The following is a 22,971-nucleotide window of genomic DNA, read 5'->3' on the forward strand; positions in this document are numbered from 1 at the left end:
AAAGATACATTCCATGTTCAGCAACAATATGAAACACAGTTTTGTGAACCAGACCATGAACTAACTCAGATAGGAAAAATTAAGCATGTTGCACCACACATTATTACAACTGGGTTTTGGCTGCCTGGAAAATTGTGATCATAAAATCATTCATGAAATGCTGTTTCAAATACTCAGATGGCATTGGTGATATATGTACTCCAGAATGACACTAAGGGTGATGAGGAAACTGGAAATGAGTCTGTTTCTGATGTATACTCCTCCAAGGATACCGGTAATAGTGACAGTAGTAAATAATGATGAGTAATGGCTGTAAATTATGATCTGTTTGTTTGCATGTCATGTAAGCAATCAAGTTAGGCGTTATTTTCCAATAATGACATTTACACTTAACAATAGGTCACTTAAAATTGTTGATATTTTGACAGTTCCTATATACACCCATTGTTGTGTTAAATAAATTTAGCCTACCACTGATGCATTAACGAATTCTCTTTGTTATGTTTGTAATTTTTAAAATTTAGGTATGCAACACATTCGATTTTGCATTACATTCATGTAAAAATGGTGGCTGATTTTGCCAAGAAACACCTTCAATTCAGATAAGTTTGTCGGGTGTGGTCAGAAGTCTACTGCAGCACCATTTCAATCAGTAGGCCTGATTCCCTCTTTGGGGAGGTAACGTCCAGAATACTCCACTTCTGGCTGAAATGATAATGTAGGCCTGCATCCCACAGTGTTATAAAAGATAACGAGATTTTGCAAATGCTCCTGGCGGGAAGGGCCTATGACAATGAGATCATCCGGGTAATTCATGGAAGCTGGCATGTTGTGTCCGTTGTTCCAGAAACATTTAGAAAATTGCGAGGGCTTCAGGAATGCCAAATGGGAAATGCTTGTACTTGTACAATCCAAAAGGCATATTAATGACAGTGATGTTCTGCACTTCCTCATCTAAGGGTGACCAGAGATACGCAGCAGGGAGCTCGACCTTTCTGTAGCCTTCCTCTACAGCAAGTTTGGTGAGGCGGTCTTTCGGCTGGGTAATAGGATAAGTTTCCACCTTTGGTTGAGCATTGATTGTAGCCTTGAAATCACCACACAACTCGAGAGAACCATTGGGCTTTCTGATGATGAGTAGAGGGGTGGCTCATGAGGTAAGTTTCACTGGCTTGATAACTCCAGCAGCCTGCAGACGATTTAACTCTAGCTTTACGGCAGCATGTAAGGTAACAGAATTGGTCTGGCATGGTAAAAATGAGGTGTGGCATCCGGCCAGAGTGTCTGGAAGCCTGAGGTACATCCCAAATCTGGTTGAAATAGAGATGTGGACACTGTGTAGAGATTATCCAGTTCCTGCAAAGGAAATGCAGTTGATACCACCCTGACTTCACCAGAAGTAGAAAACGCAAACAACGTAAAGATGTCGAGGACGAAAATCTTCGTAGCAGAGGGATGGCCAATAACAAACAACGAGATGGGCTATAATGATCGAGGACTGCCCATGTATTGGAATAGAACTGATACCGTAGGCCACCAAATAACTGCGATAGCAGTGACAACTCAGGCAAGCCCAGCTGTGCATAGGTCACCTGATGTATCAAAGAAACTGCAGTTCCTGTGTCCATCTAGAAATGAATGTTCTGGAGAGAAATGAGAAGTATGAGAAACAATTTCTGCATGAAGGGGTCACCTGGAGGAACCACAGACTGCAGCACATGTACAGTACTCTGGTGGGATGAGAACTGGTGCATGGCTTCGACACAATGAGCGGAGATGCCACTCTGTCACAGTGCATGCAGGACTCCCAGCAATCCAGACAGTCTACTCAGGAATGAGCAGAAAAGAAATGCTGGTATGAAGCGAGCAGTCCTAGTGACTGTCGATGAGGAGCAACAGGAGGCTCTGATGCCATAGAGACGGAAAATAACATATCACAATACTGCTGCAACCTGGGGGTCACTATACACCTGCAATGTGGGGATGGAACACATGGTGGCATGTTAACTGCTGCAACTTGTGGCCTTGCCATGCATAATTTATTAGGAGACTGCGCAATTTTGAACGAGTGTGCGATAAGCGTAATGTCCTCCAATGATGGGTTATCCAGTTTTGATGCCACTGTGTGGAGTTCAGGATTGAGTGCCACCTGAACCTGAACCACAACATCATGAGTCAAGGAATCTGCATATGAAGTCTTGCAGCCTGAATTTATGAAAGAGAAACTGCATTTGCGGCTGAGACCTCGCAAGTCAGTGACATAGGACCGGTATGATTGTGAAGGCAGTTTATGGTATTTGTGAGGTGTGAGGCTTGAGCCTGGAGGCAACCACATGATATCATGAGTAATAATTGGTCAACAGAGTGCATATCTCCTGAAAGGTCTGAAGACAGACGTGCCAATTTGCGGAGCAGAAAAAACATGTTCAATGATGCCCAAGGCAGAAATAATGTTTGCTGCAATGAATCATCTATGATTTGATATGCCATGAAATGTTGCTTCACTCAATGCAAATGTGTGTCCCAGTCCTCTGTAGCATCGCTGAAAGGCGGAAGCGACAGAGGACAGATGGGGATGTCGAGTGCCGGGGGCGCTGAGGCCTGTAGCAAAGTGGTCTCATGCACTCAAAGTCTGCTTGCCTGAATCTGAAGTGACTTTTGTAAAAAATCTATCTCAAGCTGCTGCTGTTGCTTCAAAAGGCAAACCAATTTAGCATCCATGCTATTGAACAACTTCCTTTCTCCTTGTTACCAATGCTATAGCCATTTGTAGCCACATATAAGAGCACACGCAAGAACGCAGGACAGGAACACCTGAAGCCTCAAGGCAAAAGGGTTGCCTGCAGAAGACAACGTGACACGAAGTGGTAACCAAGGTAAACACAGCTGACTGACAGTGGACAAAGCACAGACAAGGACAAGATCAATGCAACCTAAGTAAACAATGAAGGGCAAAGTTGAAACCTTCACTACAATAATATCATCAGGCTGAAAGCAAAGAGATACAGAATCCGAATCCCAACTACAGAGAAAGACCAAGTGTTAAGTGAGGCTGTTATCAAATAGTCTGTAGCACAGCAATGATAATAACTAACAATATCAGAAATGAGTACAGAACTGATTGGCCAGTTGCTGGGCAGCTGTATTTATATCAGCTGCAAGGAGCATTATTGGTTGGTGTATTTACATGGTGAGATGAGTGACACACTCATGCTGTGTGCACAGCACTGCAGCCCTCTAATGACCATCTACATCATTTCCTCTGGAGAGTATTAGACTAAGTGAAGTTGGGTGCTAAATTTTTCATTCTTGTCAGGTACTGTATATTCACTCCAGTTCACATTTTTAAAGAGTTTCCTAAAATAATCAATTTTTGATTCACTGATTATCTTTCAGAGCTCAGATTGTGGCCAAGAGCAAAGTGGACATCTTATGGCACAACATGCAGCTGAACATAATGTGCTGGATATCAATGGCAGCTTCACAACCAGACATCTGTATCCTACCTTCCACCATAAGTTTGAACTGCACAGATACAAGTTATCCTTTTAACACATTCTCTGGTCCAGACATCATCCTGACCTCAACCTACAGCAACCTACTGTCCCCACACCCTCTGTCCAACAGTTTCTGGCCCCTCTGTCCTATCACGTCCTCCCGATTAATGTCATCTCACCCTCATTGTGCGCTGATCTCTGCCAGTGCTCCCATCAGTCTTTACCACTTCTTGCTCTTCTCCTTTTCCATCCCCCACCCCCCTCCATCCTCCTCTCCCCAGACTCCGAAAATTGCACCTTGCAGCCTTGTTCTGCAACTATCTAGTCCCTGACTGACTTCTCTTCACTATCTATACCCTGATATCCCTCCCCCTGCTGCATCCCACTCCACAATGCTGCTTCCTATCGATTCGAAACACCTCTTTCCGGCCAGAGATAGCAGTCATGTGTGCGTGAAGTGTGCTTGCTTGTGTGAATGTGTTTGTTTTTTTGTTTCTGAAGAAGACTGGCTGAAAGCTCAATTGGTAAAAGCCTTTTCATTGTGTGTCTGCAACTCAACGTGTCATCTTATAAGTGAGTAGCAATCTATCTTTTTCATAAATTTGCTCATATTCCAACCTGGATTTCCATTGTTTACCATAAGGAACTACCTGTCATGGTCTGAGAGGCCACTGACGTTGCCTTAGTAATTTAATTTTGTTCATTACAGGTTTCAATAAATGGAGGTTTTTGAGGAATCAGCTACTACTAATGCTGCTCACTGCAATAGATTCTTATTGGAAGAGTCATTGCAGACACCCATATTAAAATTACAAACAATGTCTTTCTTCCCTGTGCATTAAGTCAATAGAGCTTCAAGGTAGTTTATGAACAGATTACTTTTCTCTGAAGGTGCTCAGGACGTACACTGTCTTGTCACATTAATGTGACTAGCTGTCGAAAGCCAGAAAAAATAACTTTTGAAGCACAAACACTGTGAGACATGCAGGAAGAGAATCAATGAGGTTCTGGAAGGTACTGGCAGGTTTGTGCTGCGGTCAGCTACACTGCCTGATTGAGGAGGTCCCACAGATTCTCGATTAGGTTTAAGTTTAGGGAGCGTGATGGCCAAAGGGGGGAAGAGTAAACTCATCTTAGTGCTCTTCAAATCATGCATGTACTCTAGAAGTTGTATGGCATTGTACTGCTTGTAAATGCCATTGTGCTCAGAAAAAACAAGCTGCATGCAGGGGTGGACATGGTCTGTAAGAACAGATGCATAGTTATGTTGATCCAATGTGCCTTCCAGACTTGAGATCACCAAGGTAATGCCATGAAAACATTCCCGAGACCATAAGGTATGCAGGGTTTTTGGTTTCAGACGTTTCACACCGTACATGCCGACTGTCACCTCTCTAAAAGAGCATACAATGTGATTCATCTGAAAAGAAAACCTGTTGCCACTCAGTGGACGTCCCTCTGTGATGCTGACATGCAAATTCCAGCCTTTGTCATCGATGCATGGGCGCATGAACCAGGCACCTGCTGCTAAGGTCTGTATGAACCAATGCTCACTCAACAGTCATTGAAGAGACACTGTTGGTAGCCTCTTGATTCATCTGTGTGGTCAGCTGCTCTATTGTTCCATGTTTATTTGCCCATATACATCTCCACAGCCATCATTCACCCCTGTCATCTACGGCCTGTGGTGCACCACAACTGTCTCATTGCCAGTTTTGGATAGCACCATGCATGATACACTTTAACCATGGCAACAAACTAATGCACCACAAACTTAGTGTTTCGATAATGCTTCCACCCTTGGCTTGAAAGCCAATGATCATGCGTTTTGGACATCACATAAATTGCTCCGTTTCTGCATTACGATAATGACTGCATTTTTTTATGTGTACCCCATCACGCTTTATATATCCTCCATTGCAAGTACTGCCACCTGCCATCTGTGAGTGGTTATTGCACGATAATGATGAACACAGGCAGTAGCCACACTAATGTTACTGAACCGTGTATACTGCTCTATGCAATGTGTAATAATATCTTTATCCTTAATGTACGACTATCCCTGGTGAATGTGGCAACTTTCCCACCTCAATTTCTGTTCTGCTGAAGTGAGATGTGATCCTAAATCCTGCAAACTTAACATAACTATACCATTGGTCACATGATGTTCAGAGAGAGACACTATAGCAACTGGGTTTGATTACTAGTTAATCAATGAAATAAGAAGTGCATTAATTTTATTCCTTAGTCCTTTGGAGACTGTAATGCAGTGAGGACAGCCAGTAATTGCCAGGAAATTTTCAGTAGCTGTTTCTACGCACACAGCATGCAAGAATGACTTATTTGTAATGCTTACATACATCACAGTGAGGTTAACAGTCTTCCCAGTGCTCAATTAGGTAAGTAAACAGGAGTAACGTGCCAAAAACCAATACTATCATGTAGGAGCAAGCCAATCATCTGACTACTTTGCAGCCTTAAACAGAAGAAGAAATATTTGTGTTGATGAAGGTGACAAGCTGTAAAAATGTATATCCCTACTGTACTGCTGATGAAAGACAATAACTAGTTGTGGAACATTATCTTTATACTGTGTTGCTTTATTATTACTAAAAATTGTTATTGGAATGTTAATTTCATAATATACTTGGGCATTCTACAGTTTCTACCAAACTAGTGCAGATACTTTAGCTACATACTCACATACAAACTAAAAGTGTTGTTAATGTTTATAGAGCTAATTTTAAATCTATGAACAGTTCTAAAACTGTTACTATTTGGCAACAGTTTCAGTCAGTAAAATAAGGACTAATGTGCTAAACCATACATGGGTTAAAGGAAATATATGGGTGAAAGGAAATTCAATTTACAGTTCCAGCTAAAAGTGGAATTTTGATCTCAATTTCTCTTCGCAAGTATGTAAATCGAAAGAACAATAACATATGAAAAAAGTTTACAAATACTTCTAGTAATTTGAACTGAGCTAACTGATTGCAACATCTCCAAAAAAGAAAGCAATGATGGCATCAGATTCTCATATGTCTTACCAAGTGCTTCGAACTGTTCCGATATTTGGAAGGCTAATTCCCTTGTTGGAGTAAGTACGAGAGCAAAATACCTCTGTGGATTCTGCAAAAGGGCCTGCAGTATTGGAAGTGCAAATGCACCAGTTTTCCCTGAGCCTGTTTCTGCAAGCCCAATGACATCTTTCCCTGGAACATAAAAAGAGACACAACAGTTAAAAAAAACAAGAAATATTCTGGGCAACTCTAACAATGTCATAATGAAACAACTTGATAGGTACTACGTTAGAATCTGAAACCAGAAGTACACAAGAAACAGACTACCTCCTTGGGAAACTAGGCAAGCTTAAAGTCTCACTGACATAATTAAGCTAGAGTATTAACTTAATCGGGAGAGGCAGAGGGAGAGGGAGGAGGGAAGTTTAACATGTTATGACTGTTGAGGTGATTAAAAAATGGAGCAGCTAATCAGAGGAAGGAAACTAGCAAGAGCTCTTCACTAGTTGGTAATCAACGAGAAGACTGACAACAAGGAAGCGGTCACTCTTTCATAGAATGTCATTAATACACTGGTGTTGCAACAAAAGGAAATCTTACAAAGTTGCATTCATTTTGTCACAAAACAGTGTAAAAATGTGATGATAAAGTATAAATAATGTAAAGAACACAGACGATTGCAACATGCATAATGGTAGATAAAAATTTTCTTCGTTTTTCCAACTTAACTGATTTCCACACACATTCAGGTAACTGGTTAACACACTCAGTATAGGGTATGACCACCTCTGACTGCAATACAGGCCTGACAACGACGGAGCATGCTGTGAATGATGTCATCATTCTCATGTTGAGGCAGTAACACCCATTCTTCCTGCAGAGCTGCTTGCAGTCTTGGAGAGTGATTATATGAAGATGGTATCTGTTCTTTTGGACATGTCAGAAACCGGGACCTCCTACTTACATGACAGATGCTCTATCCATCTGAGCCACCGAGGGCACAGAGAACAGTTTGACTGCAGGGATTTATCCCTTGGAGGCTCACTGTGAGACCCACATTCTTAACTTAAATGTCCACACACTACATTCGTAGTGCCCCTGCCCATTACACTCATTACTTGCAGTAGACAATCTTACAGAGTCCCGTAAGAGTTCGGACAATGCATGTGCATCTGCACAGAAGAAAGTTAATGGCCGGTTAGCCTTAACTTTATGAAGATGGGATCTGTCCTTTCGGACATGTCTGAAAGAACATGTCAGACATGTCCGAAAGAACAGATACCATCTTCATATAGTTAAAGCTAACCGGCCATTGACCTCCTCCTGTGCGGATGTACACACATTGCCTGAACTCTTACGGGACTTGGTAAGGTTGTCTGCCATGAGTAATGAGTGTAATGGGCAGGGGCACTACGAATGTAGTGTGTGGACATTAAGCAGAGAATGTGGGTCTCACGGGGAGCGTGCAAGGGATAAATCCCAGCAGTCACACTATTCTTTGTGCCCTTGGTGGCTCAGATGGATAGAGCGTCTGCCTTGTAAGCAGGAGATGCCGGGTTTGAGTACCATTCGGGGCACACATTTTCAACTGTTGCTGTGGATGTATATCTTCACCTGTCAGCAGCTTAAGGTCTTGATTTAATTATCATTTCATTTGAGAGTGATTGGTAGATGCTGACATGATGCAAGCTATTCCCCAGTGCATACCAGAAATGCCCTATGGGATTCAAATCAGGAGAGTGAGCAGGCCACACCATGTGTGCAGTATTTTCCACTTCCAAGAAAACATCAACCACCCATGCTTTATGAGGTCAAGGATTATCATTCATCAATATGACATCTGCACCCACAGCACGTCGCAACAACTGTAGATGATATCCCGAGATCTCATCATGATACCTGACAGCACTTAAACCTTGCTGATTCACCCACATAATTTCATGAAGAGAGGTTCAAGTGGTAAACACAATCCCTGCACACACCACTAGGGATCCTCTTCGATCTCTGTCCCTTTCTACAATGTTTCGGCCCTGAAATTGTGATCCATGTTCCCTCCAGATTCGAAACCATTGAGGATCACACTCCAGACTAAATAGGCACTGATCTGTGAAAATGCTCGTCCACTGTTGAACTGCCCAGGTGGTATGTTGATGAATACTCCATAGACATTTTCTTCTGTGAAGAACCATCAGAGGTAGACATACAGCAGATCTCTGACAATAAAGGGCACTCTGCCAAGCATTCTGCACTGCCTTGATACACCACGTCCAGTGGATGCTGCGAGCTCATGTGCCCCTTGCCAAGCAATACTAAGGTAGTAAGGTCATGCCCTTACAGCCAAATATAGGTTCCCTCTTCTGAAATCACCCATGGTCGGCCCTGCCCTGGTCTTCAGGATACAGTTTTGGTCTCTATAAACTGTCGCCACATTTAGGAAACAACAGAATGATTTACATTAAGCCACCGGGCCAAATCAGTTTGCGAATGCCCTGCTTCCTTTCTATGGCCCTCCACTGCAGACAGTCTGGTAGGTATCTCTTTCGTGCCATACTGCACTGTCTGCGGCATGTACACAGTGATTGTGCATGGGGTCTACCTGGCAAACACTACCTCATTTCATGGGGGCCTGACGTCATCGTTGGCACAGTTGTCAATTGAGCAGAATGCTATATTCCGTGCAGAACACAATTGTATGGACATCTGGTTGGCAGTTTTTATGATTATATAGTGAATTAGACACAGGAAGGGGAAACAGCAGTTTGTTGCTTTAATTTTGGACGCCAGTGTATTAACAGGATTGCAAGATTGAGAACTACACTAAAAATGTGTGTGTCTAAGCCAGAATACATAATGAGTCCTACACAGAAGTGACTTGGTTCACCAGTCAGCTAATTTAGGGGGCATAAATGGAATCACACTATGATGTGGAGCATGTCAATTACTTTTTCTTGGTGAAAATATGGCTAAATACAACCATGTCTATGACTGGCTTTTCCACTATTATTAATCTACATTTTTTTAAAAAATAGACAGATCCATATGTATGTGTTTGAAGGGGAGAGGGAGGTGGTTTGATTTTGTTTTGTTTTAGGGTGCAAAAACAACTAAGGTCATATGAGCCCCTGTCAGAACCTTAGAAAACGAATATGAAAAAGGGGTTAAAAGCAACTACACATTATGCCCAATCGATGGAATGAGAGAAAGCTAAGGACAAAGGCTTCCTCTTGGAGAAAGGTCCAGAAAATGTGCCGTAGAGACAATGGGGGTCCCAAACCAAAGATTAAATGTCCTTCCCCATATTCTATGACAGATACAAAGTAAAAGGTGTTCAATAGCCTGCGTGTAGTTTGCTAAAATAGCTGATAACTCAGACGGCAAAAAGATGTTCAGTCAGGAAATGGCAAACCGTCAAAGGTTGATGACAACGAGCACAAAGTGGTGGGGGATCACCATTTGACAAACGGCAATGGCTGAAACAACAATGGCCAATATGCAACCTAGCTAAAATTAACTCCTCATGGTGAGAGAGCCGAGAGGAGGATGGCCAAGCCACTGGGAGAGGTTTAATTCCATGAAGCTTGTTACCATGAAGGGAAGACCAGTGGCGATGCCAAAGAGAGACCACCTGCAACACGGAAATCAGAAGGAATGGAAGAACTAGTGGGCCGAAGTAGAAGGACTGCAGCCTTGTTCCCAGTCAGACTGATGTGACCAGGAACCCACATAACCACCACCATTGCTCCCTCACAAGTGAGCAATGGAAGCTTTCTTGGACCCACTGCACTAAGGGATGGACCACGTACAGTGCACAGAGGCTCTGAAGGGCACAGAGAGAATTGGAGCAGATGACAATTGAAAAGCCTGAGTCGTTGGATGTACTGCGTGGCCTGATACAAGGTGAAGAGCTCTGCTGTAAATACTGATCAAGGCTCACCCGACACAAAGGTCAGTCCAACAGCCATCACAGCCATCAGTGTACACCAAGGTACTGTTGCTAAGTTCCATGTGAAGGTCATGACATTTACAGAGACAGATCAAATCTGGAGTGGTTTCCTTGGGAAGTGAATGAAGTCCAAGGTGAACGTAGGCCACCGCGTGAAGCCTAGGCAGTGAAAGGTACACACCCACTGGGAAAGTTACAAGTAGCATGAAGTCAAGCTGCCAGAGTAACAGACAAAAGCTGACTCCAGGAGGTAGCAAGAAGAGGGACGCACATCACACTGGCGGCCAAAGGAGTCATCGAAGAAGGAGACGTACAATGGGGTGCCAGGCATGGCAGACAAATGGTATGCATATCCGCCGAGGAGAACATCATGCCGGCACGACAGCGGCAGTTTGACAGCTTCTGCATGGAGACTCTCAAATGGGCTATTGTAAAAGGCGCCAATGGCCAAATGGCTTCCACAACGGTGGGTTGCATTCAGACAGCATAAGATGGCTGGACATGCAGGTGCGTAAGCGAAACACCCATAGTCTAGTTTCTAACGGACAAGGGATCAGTACAAACATGGGAGGACTGTCTGATCCGCTCCCCAGGAAGTACTGCTTAGGGCACGTAGGACACTGAGGAACTGGGTGCATCAGGCGGCCACACATGACACGTGGAAGGACCAAGAAAATTTCCTATCAAGCATTTGTAGTTTCAGCGAATGGATGAGCAACAGGCCCAAGACGTAAAGTGGTGGAAACACCTATTGTGCCGCCAGAAGTTCATACAAATGGTTTAGTCAGTGGAAAAGCAAAGGCGACTGTCGATGCTCCACGAGTGAAGATGGTCGAGACATCGTTGAAGATACCATTCAAAGAGAGAAGTCTGTCGAGAACTGCAATATATTGCAAAATCATACACAAAAAGGAGCCAGAGATGTCTGGCAGGAGACAGGCCATTATAGGGTTAATGGCTATGGTAAAGATGACAACATTCAGGATGGAGCACTGAGGCACCTCGTTTTCCTGGACAAAGGTGTCCGGCAAGGCAGAACCCACATGTACCCTCAAAACTCTGTCTTTTTTAAAATTCGTGAAAGAAATGATGCAAGTGGCATTGGAAGCCCCACATGTAGAGACTACGGAGCGCACATTCCCACAGCACATGTCATAGACTGTTTTTACATGGCCAAAGACTGTTTTTACATGGCCACAGTCTGGTATTTATACAGAGAAACATTCATGTCATGGGTTGAAAAGTGACAAGATGATGAACTGCAGAATGCCATGTTTGAAATCCACACTGAGCAGTGGTTAGTAAATTGCTGGGCATGAATCATATCTATCATGACCTTGCAAACACAGCTAGCAAGAGAAATGGGGTGGTAGTTGGAAGGAAGGTGTTTGTCCTTACTGGACTTATGTATGGGTATGACAGTGGCTTCTTGCCACCAGCTAAATGAGATTGTATGTATGAAGCAGAAAGTGTATGCCCACAAGAGAGAGGTGCTGCAACATCTGAATGTGAACATAATTCGGCCCTGGGGCAGAGGATTGGGATGAAGTGAGAGCATGATCCAGCTTCCTTGTAGGAATGGCAGCATTGTAGCATTCACAATTCTGAGAGGAGAAGGGTATCACCCTAGTCTCCTCCACTCGTTTCCAATAGAGGAAGGCAGGGCGATAGTGGGTGGAGCTCAAAATCTCCACAAAATAGCAGCCTAAGATGTTGGAGATAGCAATGGGGTCCAGAATGATATCGTCTGCTTCGGTTAGGTCGGAAATTTTGGAATGGACCTTGATCCCAGAGAGCAGTCAGAGGTTGGCCCACATGAGGGAGGACAGAGTGGGACTGTTAAAGGAACTAGTAAATGAAATCCAGCTAGCTTTTTTGCTATCCCAAAGAATGCAACGACACTGCACACACAATGGTTTATAACGGATACAGTTTGCTATCATAGGATGATGGTTAAAAATGCAGAGTGCCCATCTCTGCGTGCAAATTGCATCATGGCATGTCTCAGTCCACCAAGGGACCAGGTCACGGCACGGTAAATATGAAGTGCAAGATATGGAATGTTCTGCTGTGGTAAGGAGAATGTTTGTAAGGTACTCTACCTGGTCATCACAACTGGGGAGATGTTCGTCGAAGGTCACCACAGAGGAGTAAAGCCTCCAGTCAGCCTTAGGAAGGAATGTGGGTGCTCCAGTGTTAAGGCAGAAGAGATTGAGTTGATTGAGATGGTCAGGCAAAAAGGCTCCTCTGACAGGTTCTGAAGAGCCTCAAAGGGGATGGTGTGCATTAAAGTCACTCAGCAACAAAAAGGTGTGAGGGAGTTGACCCATAAGCCGGAGGAAGTCTGCCCTGGTGACACAGAACGACGGAGGAATGTAGATGTTACACAGAGAAAAAGTGAAGCGAGCAAGGAGAAATGTGGACTGCAACAGCTTGCAGCCAGGTGTTCAGGTAGAGGGTTTGACTATGATCATCATCGCAGATGAGCAGCATCAATCCCCCATGACATGGAATGCCATCCTCAGGGGGGAAGGTCAAAGCCGACCAGAAAGAAAGGAATGCAACGGGTCGCAATAACGCAATGTAGTTGCCTGGAGGCAGAAAACAATGGGACACTGGGATTCCAAGAGCCGCTGTCATTCCTCCTCCTTGGACTGAATGCTGCAAACATTCCACTGGAGGAAAGTCATAATGGGGAAAAAAATGGAGGGTTGTCACTTCGGTGGCTACTGAGTGCCAGCCTTTGAAGACACTCTGCTACAGGGTGCAGAGCCCGGAGGATCCTGTTCCACGAGATCTACAGAGGTATCGGCAGTCTCTCTGGGTTGGCCTCCCAATTCCAGGACAGAAAAACAGTTGGCAATGTGCACCAGTGAAATGGATGTCAGCTGGGTGAGGCTATCACACGGCAACACCACGGAAGAGGATTTTTGAGTCAGTGAAGAAGAACACCGCTTGTCTTTATTTGATTTCTTGGAGCCTTTGCAGGTGGCAGATTATTTCTTTTGTCCTTTCTGGCCTGCCAGTTGTGTAGCAGGTGATTTTGCTACTGGAGGCAAATTGGTGGCTTGCTGCACAGGCTATTTTGGAGGAGGGGACCAAATAGTGAGGTCATTGGTCCCATCCAATTAGGGAAGGATATGGAAGGAAGTCGGCCATACCCTTTCAAAGGAAGCGATTTAGGGAAATTACGGAAACCTAAATCAGGATGGTCGGAAGCAGGTTTAAACCATTGTCATCCCCAATGCGAGTCCAACATGCTAACCACTGAGTCACCTTGCTCAGTGAGAAGGAGATGGAGATGCTATCATGACACTGTGTGATTTGACAAATGCAGTGCTGAATTTGAGGTCACAAGTCTGTGTAGCCATGTCCTCCTTGGAGCAAGGTGTAACAAAAACAGTACTATAGGTGCCAGATGGTAAAACTTAGGGCTTTCAACTAGCGATCAACTTGCAAGCCACATGATAAGGTACTTCTTCCTTCACCCAGATCTGCAGGAGGGCCTGCTCATAGAGATACATGGGACATTCTCAGGATGAAGCTGCATGGTCAGTATTGCAATTTATACAGTGGGAAGGGGAGGGGGTGGCCGTATTTCGACAGGACATTTGAGTGTGGTTGTAACAAGGACACTGGTAACAGCACATTGGGTTTGGAATGTATGACTAGACCGTGATAACCTCACAGCCGGGTTTGATCTTTGATGGAAGCACTTTTCTATCAAACGTGAGAAAAAAAGAGTGCATGTAGGTGCTGAGGTTACATCAACCTTTTTCATTACTCGATGGACTGCAGTGATGCCCTGATCAGAGAAGTAAGTTCAGATTTCGCCCTCTGTCAGACCATTGAGCAGCCTACTGTATGCAAAAAATTCAGCATTCGATGGACCTTGACACGAACAGGAGGAGCGAAGATGCAAGCAGCTGTTCGGCTTGAAACTCACAACTGCTCTCCAAAATCAAAGTGCCATTATGTAGACAAGAGCAGAATTTCAATGGGCCTGTAGTTGCATCAGCACCTTTCTGAATAATAAATGGAATAACCATAGCAAAAACTGACATTCTCCAGTATTTGACTCCTGAGGAAAATGGAAATGAGCGTTTGGCGTAATTGGCCAGGAGGCCCCTTATGGGGCAGCTCCGGCCACCTTGGTTCAGGTCTTGTTACATTTGATGCCACATTGGGCGACCTGCGAGCTGGATGGGGATGAAATGATGATGAAGGCAACACAACACCCAGTCCTGAGCGGAGAAAAATCTCCGACCCAGCCGGGATCTGAGCTGCAACTGGGAGATTCCCGGTGTAGCGTTCTGAGGTTGACAGAAAAGAACCAACGGTCATGTTTGAGCACACTTTATTATAACTAAAGTGCCTTCATGGCATGCACTAATTTCCAAACACAAGAACAAAAAGAAGCACAACAATTCTTGTGGTGGCAAAAACTAAATAAGAGTAAAAGACAATGAAAAGAAAGTAATAAAAATACTACTCTACACAATTACAAAGATACAATTTTCAACTGAATGCTACAGCGAGTGTCGACTATGCTAGAGCCAGCATAGGTATTGCTCGGAGCTGTCCTAGCTGTAGATACACACTGCCAGTCTGACTCTGCTGGCGCGCTTATAACACCAATTTGGCAGAGTGCTACACATAGTCACATTAGTTCTAATTGGTTAATTTCTGTCACATGACTTTTCACGAAGTAGTTCTAAGTTTATGCAGAAAGTCTGTTGTTTACATCCAGTAGTAATGTTTTGATCTGAGCTCTTGAAGGGAGGTCGCGAGCCCGCGTAGCTTGTCTGTTGTGCGGGCCCTTTAACTGATAAGGGCTGCTACGACATTTCTCCCTCTGCAAACATCCTGTGGTGTCACCGCCAGACACCACACTTGCTAGGTGGTAGCTTTAAATCGGCCGCGCATTAGTACATGTCGGACCCGCGTGTCGCCACTGACAGTGATAGCAGACCGAGCGCCACCACATGGCAGGTCTCGAGAGACTTACTAGCACTCGTCCCAGTTGTACGGACGACGTAGCTAGCGATGCACACTGACGAAGCCTCGCTCATTTGCAGAGCCGATAGTTAGAATAGCCTTCAGCTAAGTCAATGGCTACGACCTAGCAAGGCACCATTAGCATTACATAGCTTGTATCTAAAGAGTCTCACTTGTATCGTCAAGAGCGATGTACCACAAGGATGGATTAAAGTTAAGTATTCCAGGAGCTACGTACTTTTCTTTATAGCATTCATTACGTATCCTGTTTCAGACCTATCTACTAGCCTGCGTGAGTTAACGCGTGCCTTTCGGCTACTTCCGAGTGGCGTGGCTGTCTTGTTACGCCACAACACATCCATATGGGTAGGGGCGTCCTGGTCGACAACCATTGGTTTGTGGCCGACGGGCAGGAGGCAGCGACGCAACAGGCTGAGGTGGAAACGGAAGCAGAGGTTCCGTCACAGGGCGGCCAGTGACAGGCACTGACAGCTCCCCTGGGGCGTCGTCGTCCACCAGACGGGGGTGGAGCTAGTTGAGGTGCCAGTGGGCGGCGAAAGCATCGGTCCACTGGAGGGACGCCATTGTCGGGCTGCAGAGCTTGACAATGACAGCAGGTGCCCTGTGCGCCCGTGTATGAGAGAAGATCCATGCCCAGACCTCCTGCCCAACATGGAAGGTGTACGCATGAGTGCGGGTGGGAGGGTGAGAAGGCTCAGGAATAACAACAGATAGGGAGAGCGGAATGGTTGACCATGAAGTATTTCCACAGGACTTACCGGCATGGGGGGGCAGCGCAGTATGCAAAGCACGGTCTCCTCCAACAGGTGATGGCTCAGCAGCGTATCGAGCTGGGTCTTGAACGTCCACACAAAACATTCTGCCCAGCCGTTTGATGCAGGGTGAAATGGGGCAGTATGGATGAGGGAAATTCCATGGCAGTACAGAATTGCTTAGACTCGTTCGAAGTAAACTGTGGACCGTTATCTGTAACGATCATTTTAGGGAGTCCCATGACAGCAAATAGGTGCCGGAGAATTTTGATAGTCTCAGCAGAAGTGGAGTTCATCATGCGGGATATGTAAATGTATCCCGACCTGGAGTATATCAAGATGAGCCACTGAGAACCATGAAACGGCCCTGCGAAATCCAAGTGGAAATGCTCCCACGGAGCAGTTGCATCTGGCCAAGAAAAATACTGGTGTGGGAGGATGCTGTCTGACGTGTTTGGCACATGGTGCAGGCCAACATGAGGGAGGCAATGTATTTATCCAAACCATGCCAATAAAGGTGTCGGTGGGTCAGCTGTTTGGTGAGGATGATTCCCAATGGCCAGCGTCGAGGAGGTCAGAATGCATGTGGTATGACCACCTGGGGAACACCCAAATCACTATGCAAAAGAATGATGCCACAGCGGAAAATAAGACTGTGCCAATGATTCCAAAAATGCTGGACCCCCGAATTGCGGACACTACAACGGCTGGTCGGCCAAACCACAGCAATTTGGTGGCAGAGAGCTTGCAGTGTGTAATCCTGAGTGGTGTCCTGCCGGATCTCATCGGCATCCAACAGAAGCACGTAAAGAGCTGTGTCCATATCCCGTTCTACATGGAAACAAACCCACGGGGAGGCATCAAACTCACGGTCCAAACTGGCAGGCAGCTGGGACAGAAAATCGGCATTCCTGTGCTGTTCAGAGGTATGATATACAATATCATAGTCTAACATCTCCAGGAAGAGCGCATAACACTGGAGGCGGCATGCCGTTCAGGTGGGCACTGTGGCATCCGGGTGAAACAAAGACCCCAAAGGTTTGTGGTCAGTCTGCAGAGTGAAATGATGGCCATACACGATATCGTAAAATTTCATCAGGGAGAAAACCAGCACCAAAGCTTCCTTTTCAATTTGACTATATTTAGTTTGAGCGTCAGTCAATTTTTTGGATGCGAAAGCCACCAGCCTATCAATGCCGTCGACCACTTGAGGCCGCGGGCATCAATCGTGAAACCAAGATAACTGACCATGCACGCAAAAAATTCACACTTTTTTCTGGCAACCCAGGTTAGCCACAGAAAAAATCTGAAACTGCCTATCCAGCTTCTGCGCGAAATCCACCGTGGATGAACTACTGACAATGACATCATCCAGATAATTTGTCGCACCAGGCACTTGACTTGTGAGATGTTCCAAATAAAATTGGAAAATGGTAAGGGCACTGGCAATGCCAAATGGGAGGCGGCAGTACCGAAGAAAGCCACACAGGGTATTGATTACTAGCATCTGTTGCGATTCCTCGTCCAACGGCAGCTGCAAATAAGCATTGCACAAATCAATTTTGGCAAAAACAGTGAGCCCACAACACGTGTAAGTATGTCATCCACCGATGGGACAGGATATGCATCGATGATGGACTGAGAATTTACCGTGACCTTAAAATCATCAGAGATGCGTAAAGCACCATTCGGCTTCTTGACTAAGACGATAGGCATCGTCCAGCGACTGTACGCACACAGGAGAAAAGATGCCTTCGTCTTGTAAGTGGCAATGTTCCACTTGGAGCCTGTCTCTCAGAGCAAAGGGGACCAGGTAGAAGCTGAATATACATGAGGAAACCCTTCACACCTGGTGTGGAGAATGAGAACATGGTTTCATGTTTGCTGAGCAGCAGGGCGAGGAGGGTATCTGAGGAGGGGATCGAAACCGCCTGAACCTTGTCCTGCACTGACAAACCCAGACAAAAAATGTCCACACCGAAAAGGTTAGTAGCACCAGGAGAGCCGACCACCAAACACTGAGTGGTGAAGGAATGACTGTTGTAGGAAATTTGTGTCCAAAAACGCCTTCAACTGATATAGGGTGATTACTGAAACTACACAAGGCGCAAGTGTGCGGAGGCAAAGATGATGAGCCCAAGCATTGGTACGTGGTACCATCCACAACAGAAACGGATGATGCCGTGTCAATTTGGAAGACCACTGGAATATGCGCGACCTCCAAAGTAAGGAGACACAGGTTCCCGACTGAGGAATGATGGAGAATACTTGTCCGTCAATGGAATGCAAGGCTCCCATGTTTGAGGGGACGACTTATGATGAGCCTGTGTTTCTGCAGAAAGCATTGCATCTATGTGATGTTTCTGCAAAGCCTGACACACAATGGCGATATGTCCCGTTCGGCTGCAGGTCACACACCTTGCTCGCCGATGGAGGCTCTCCAACCATTTGAGAGTCTGGAAACAGTCCGAATATGATGGAAAATGGACGAAAGACTCTCTGTCATTGGATGTACCAACGGACCGACCAGACTGCCGCTCGGCACTAGGCAACTGGCGAGACACGAAAACAACCTTATCAAGATGCGGCAGTTGTAGACGGTGAAACTGTTCAAATGCACTAATTATTGGTGCACAGATGTCGAGGGACGGGTCCTGTAACTTCAAAATATCAGCCTGAAGCCCCTTGTCTAGTGTGTGAACCACCACTATATTGCGAATCAACAAAGAGGCACAAGACTGTTTGCAGGCAACATCTACACATTGGAATTTGCAATGGCAGGAGGGACCCTGGAGAGTCATAATCCATTCCCAATATGTTTGGCCTGGGGTTTCGACAAGAAAAAGTCTGACTGACAGAGGTGACGTGTATTTGTGCATCTAAGTACTCAGAAAGGCAGCTCTTAATATGGGTAAACAGAGATCACGAGGGGAAACAAAGCCCAACTTCGATTTTCATCATAAATCCCATGTGCCAGTAAATGATGTTTCAACTGTTTGACATAATTTGATTATGGTTCGACAGACCTATCAAAAGCCAGAGTCATTGGTGGAGCCACATGCAAAGTGTTAAATTTACCTGTGATGGAATATACTAACCTCTTGCAACGATGGAGAGTGAGGGAAATGTTCTGACCTTGTGAGTGCTGCCTCAATATGCTGTAGAGTTTCCACCAAGGACCGAAGAAATTCCTCTGACAAGGCCATTTCATTCGAACGATTAAGTCTGAATACACTTTATTATAACTAATTCGCCTTCCTGGCGTGCACTAATTTCCAAACACGAGGACAACAAGAAGCACAACAATTCTTGTGGTGGCAAAAAACAGATAAGAGTACAAGACAATGAAAAGAAAATAATAACCAAAATACTACTCTACACAATTACAAAGAAACAATTTTCAACTTAATGCTACGGTGAGTGTCTACTATGCTAGAGCCGGCATAGGTATTGTCCGAAGCTGCCGTAGCTGTACATACACAATGCCGGTCTGACTCTGCTGTTGTGCTTATAAGGCCGATTCAGTGGAGTGCTACATGTAGTCACATTAGTTCCAATTGGTGGATCTCTGTCACATGGCTTTTCACAAAGTAGTTCCATGTTTATGCGGGAAGTCTGCTGTTGTTTACATCCAGTCGCGATGTTTCGATCCGAGCTCCTGAAGGGAGGTCACTTGCCCACCTTGCTTGTCTTTTGTGCGGGCCCTCTAACTGGGAAGCAGCTGCTACGGTACCTGGAATATTCAGCCTCATTCCATTTAAGTTTGGTAGATGTAGTTGGAGATGGTGACTGGCTCATTACAAGAAAATTCAGCACAATTGCCACCATCTGCGATGGCGCACTCCTTCCAACTGGTGGCCCCCATCTCAAAGCGTTGGGAGATTCTTCACGCCTCGGGTCACCTCCCCCCCCCCCTCCCGAAACTCTGACAGAGGGGCCAATTGGCAATTTGCGAAATGTAACAGCTCAGGCAATCACCCCTCTCTGAGCGTAGCCTGTACCAGGGGGTACGTGCGAACCCAACCTGTTGACCTGGGGCTGGGAATCACGTGGTACAGTCACCTGTTACATATCAGAGGGCTGGCCATCAGGTGCGCATAGGAAGAAGAAACAAAAACGAATTTCAAATGTCGAATCAGAGGAATGACAGGAGATGGTGAATGAAGAAAGAAAGAAAGAAAGAAAGAAAAAGCAGTGTAAGGACTGTTCCGATGTCAGACTACTGAAACATCAGAACATATTCCTTAAATATTCCAGACATGTTCCCCAAGAGTGAGGAAAAATAACAGGAGTAGGATAGACATGCAGCATGGAAAGGGAAAGGTGCTGTAAAGCTTTGGGCCCGTCATAGCCAAGCACGAACTCACCACAGAGTGGGAAGTGGGGGGGGGTGCTTTCACCTCTACAGTGAAAACATGTATTGAGTCCAGTACCCTGTTGGTAAATTAAATGATCCCAACTAGACTGACTTTTACAATGGCTGTTGTGCAATGGTGAGGCGGGCTGGAGCAGATGTTTTATTTAGCAAAGTTTCTGCTGACAGTACCAGGCTCAACAGAAAGTAATAATTTCAGCCCATCAAAACACCATAGCAGCATTTAACCACAAAAGTTTGTAGTTTCGGTGGCATTCATGGATATCAGTAAAGAGACACCACTCAATAGATTCCCACGATTCTGCAATTGTATATTATGTTGAAAGTGTCTTGTACTGTCAAGTGCAACATCTATAGAAATCAAATGTTTAGGTGAAAGTAGGTCACAGTACTGTTGCTCTGATGAAAAGTGATTAAAAATACTGTGTATGTAAGCAATGCAGTCTTGTCCAGAGATGATAGTGTTAATAAAGGGACACGACCTGCTTTCAACAAATTTTCTGGCAGTAGGGAAATGTGAGCTTCCAGTGGCTGCCACAATACCATAATATTCTTTTACATAGGTCTAGTTCTGAATAACTGTATATGAATAATAAAAGTTAGACACTGTTACGGGAACAGCTGTAATAATATAACCAGCAACCACAGTGAGGCTGTGTGAGAGCGACACATGCAATTGCAAAAACAGTATTGTAATGTCACAAGTTGATGCGCATTCTTTCATGATGGTGCACAGGGAAAAAAGGACAAGTTTCCCTGGCTGTAACAATAAAGCAATAAATGGCTCTGAATAATTGTAAACTTGTACGGAAGGGTGTGTTTTTGACTCAACATGTTAAGAACTAGCCCCAAGACTAGGACTACTTATAGGGATGGCACGAGTTTCCCAAAGTGAAATTCCTTTATATTTTCCTGGTTTCCAGACACGTTTTTTTTTTTTCCCCCAACAAATTTTAAGATTTCAAGGGGAAGTAAAGACGTAAGTTGACAAAAAATGTAAGGAGTTCTGTATTTCTAACCATGTTGGCGAAATTCTTAAGTAGGACTAACATCAACATCTTTTGTAATGAACTATTTTTAGAAGGAGGAAGCAAGCAAAATGGTATGCGTTTCATTAAGAACACTGATTTTATTTTATTTAAATAAAACAAAACATTTTTGGTGATAAAAACACGCATTTCATTGGAGTCAGACGACAGATTTAAAATACCTTCACTGATTTCTGAAATAACCTGTGAAAAAAGTAGGCCTCTTGAAAGAAGAGTGTAAGGCACGTAAGAGTTGTGTAAACCAACACTGTAGGTGACCGCCAATAAAAGTTTGGTTCTACTATGTTCATTATTGTCAATTATTACCCACTGTGTTGTGTGTACTATTTTACACATACTGTGTACTTTTTCTTTCAAGAAATACACAAGTACATTGTGTACAAACTACCAGCGACTGCCATAATTTTCCTTTTCTGATTGTGCGTACTTTTTAATAGATAAATTACTTCCGAAGTGCCAAAACATACTAGAATAAATTAAATGTCTATAAAACACCACACTGTACAATGTACTTGCAGTGAGACAGTCACAATTCCTGAAATCCGTCACCCGCGGCCTCTGGCCTTCCGAAGAGCACTGCAGTCCTGGGTCCATGGATAGACCACAAAAATCCACTGCATTATGACACACACAAACAGACCTTGCCTAAGGGCAGATTGGTGAGACCAGATCCGAAGGCTACGGCCCATACATTAGTGGGAAACAATGGGCTTCAGACTGTCACGCCTGGCCCGTTACAGATATCCTGAAAAATGGTCTGCAGTTTCGGTCTGTCATGGAAGTCCACTCATGTGGAGGAGGAGGACATTAATGTTTAACGTCCCGTCAACAACGAGGTCATTAGAGACGGAGTACAAACTCTAATTAGGGAAGGGTGGGGAAGGGATTCGGCCGGGCCCTTTCAAAGGAACCATCCCAACATTTGCCTGGAGTGATCTAGGGAAATCACGGAAAACCTAAATCAGGATTGCCGGACGCGGGATTGAACCGTCGTCCTCCCGAATGCGTCCACTCATGTCGCCAGCAATTCCCACAGACATTATCAAACAAGACTGTGGTGATCAATCCATGCAACAGATAACTTGCGCGGATACTCTGAGAATCAGTACTAATGAGGATAGGTAGCAACTCACTGTAAAGATGATTGATGAGCCGCAGACAGGCACACAGAAAAGACAATCACACTCTCACAACTAAATTTTTTACCACAGCCTTTATCAGAAAATGAGGGCACACACACATTCACACAATCACCCAGGCGCAACTCGAGCACATGTGACCTCCAAGCACATGCGACCATCTCCTATTGCTGCGTC

At 44.8% G+C, this 22,971-nt stretch overlaps 1 protein-coding gene across 1 annotated transcript in view; it reads right to left on the minus strand.

The window, feature by feature from the left end:
- The window catches only part of LOC126194753 (probable ATP-dependent RNA helicase DDX47), a 66,458-nt gene that overhangs the window by 39,859 nt on the left and 3,628 nt on the right, over positions 1-22,971 (minus strand). The window contains exon 3 of the mRNA XM_049933034.1: positions 6,545-6,709. Within this exon, the coding sequence (XP_049788991.1) occupies positions 6,545-6,709 (165 nt within the window). The remainder of the gene's footprint in view (positions 1-6,544; positions 6,710-22,971) is intronic.

This window comes from Schistocerca nitens, chromosome 1 (genome assembly GCF_023898315.1).
Source record: "Schistocerca nitens isolate TAMUIC-IGC-003100 chromosome 1, iqSchNite1.1, whole genome shotgun sequence".
In the NCBI taxonomy this organism is placed as follows: domain Eukaryota; kingdom Metazoa; phylum Arthropoda; class Insecta; order Orthoptera; family Acrididae; genus Schistocerca; species Schistocerca nitens.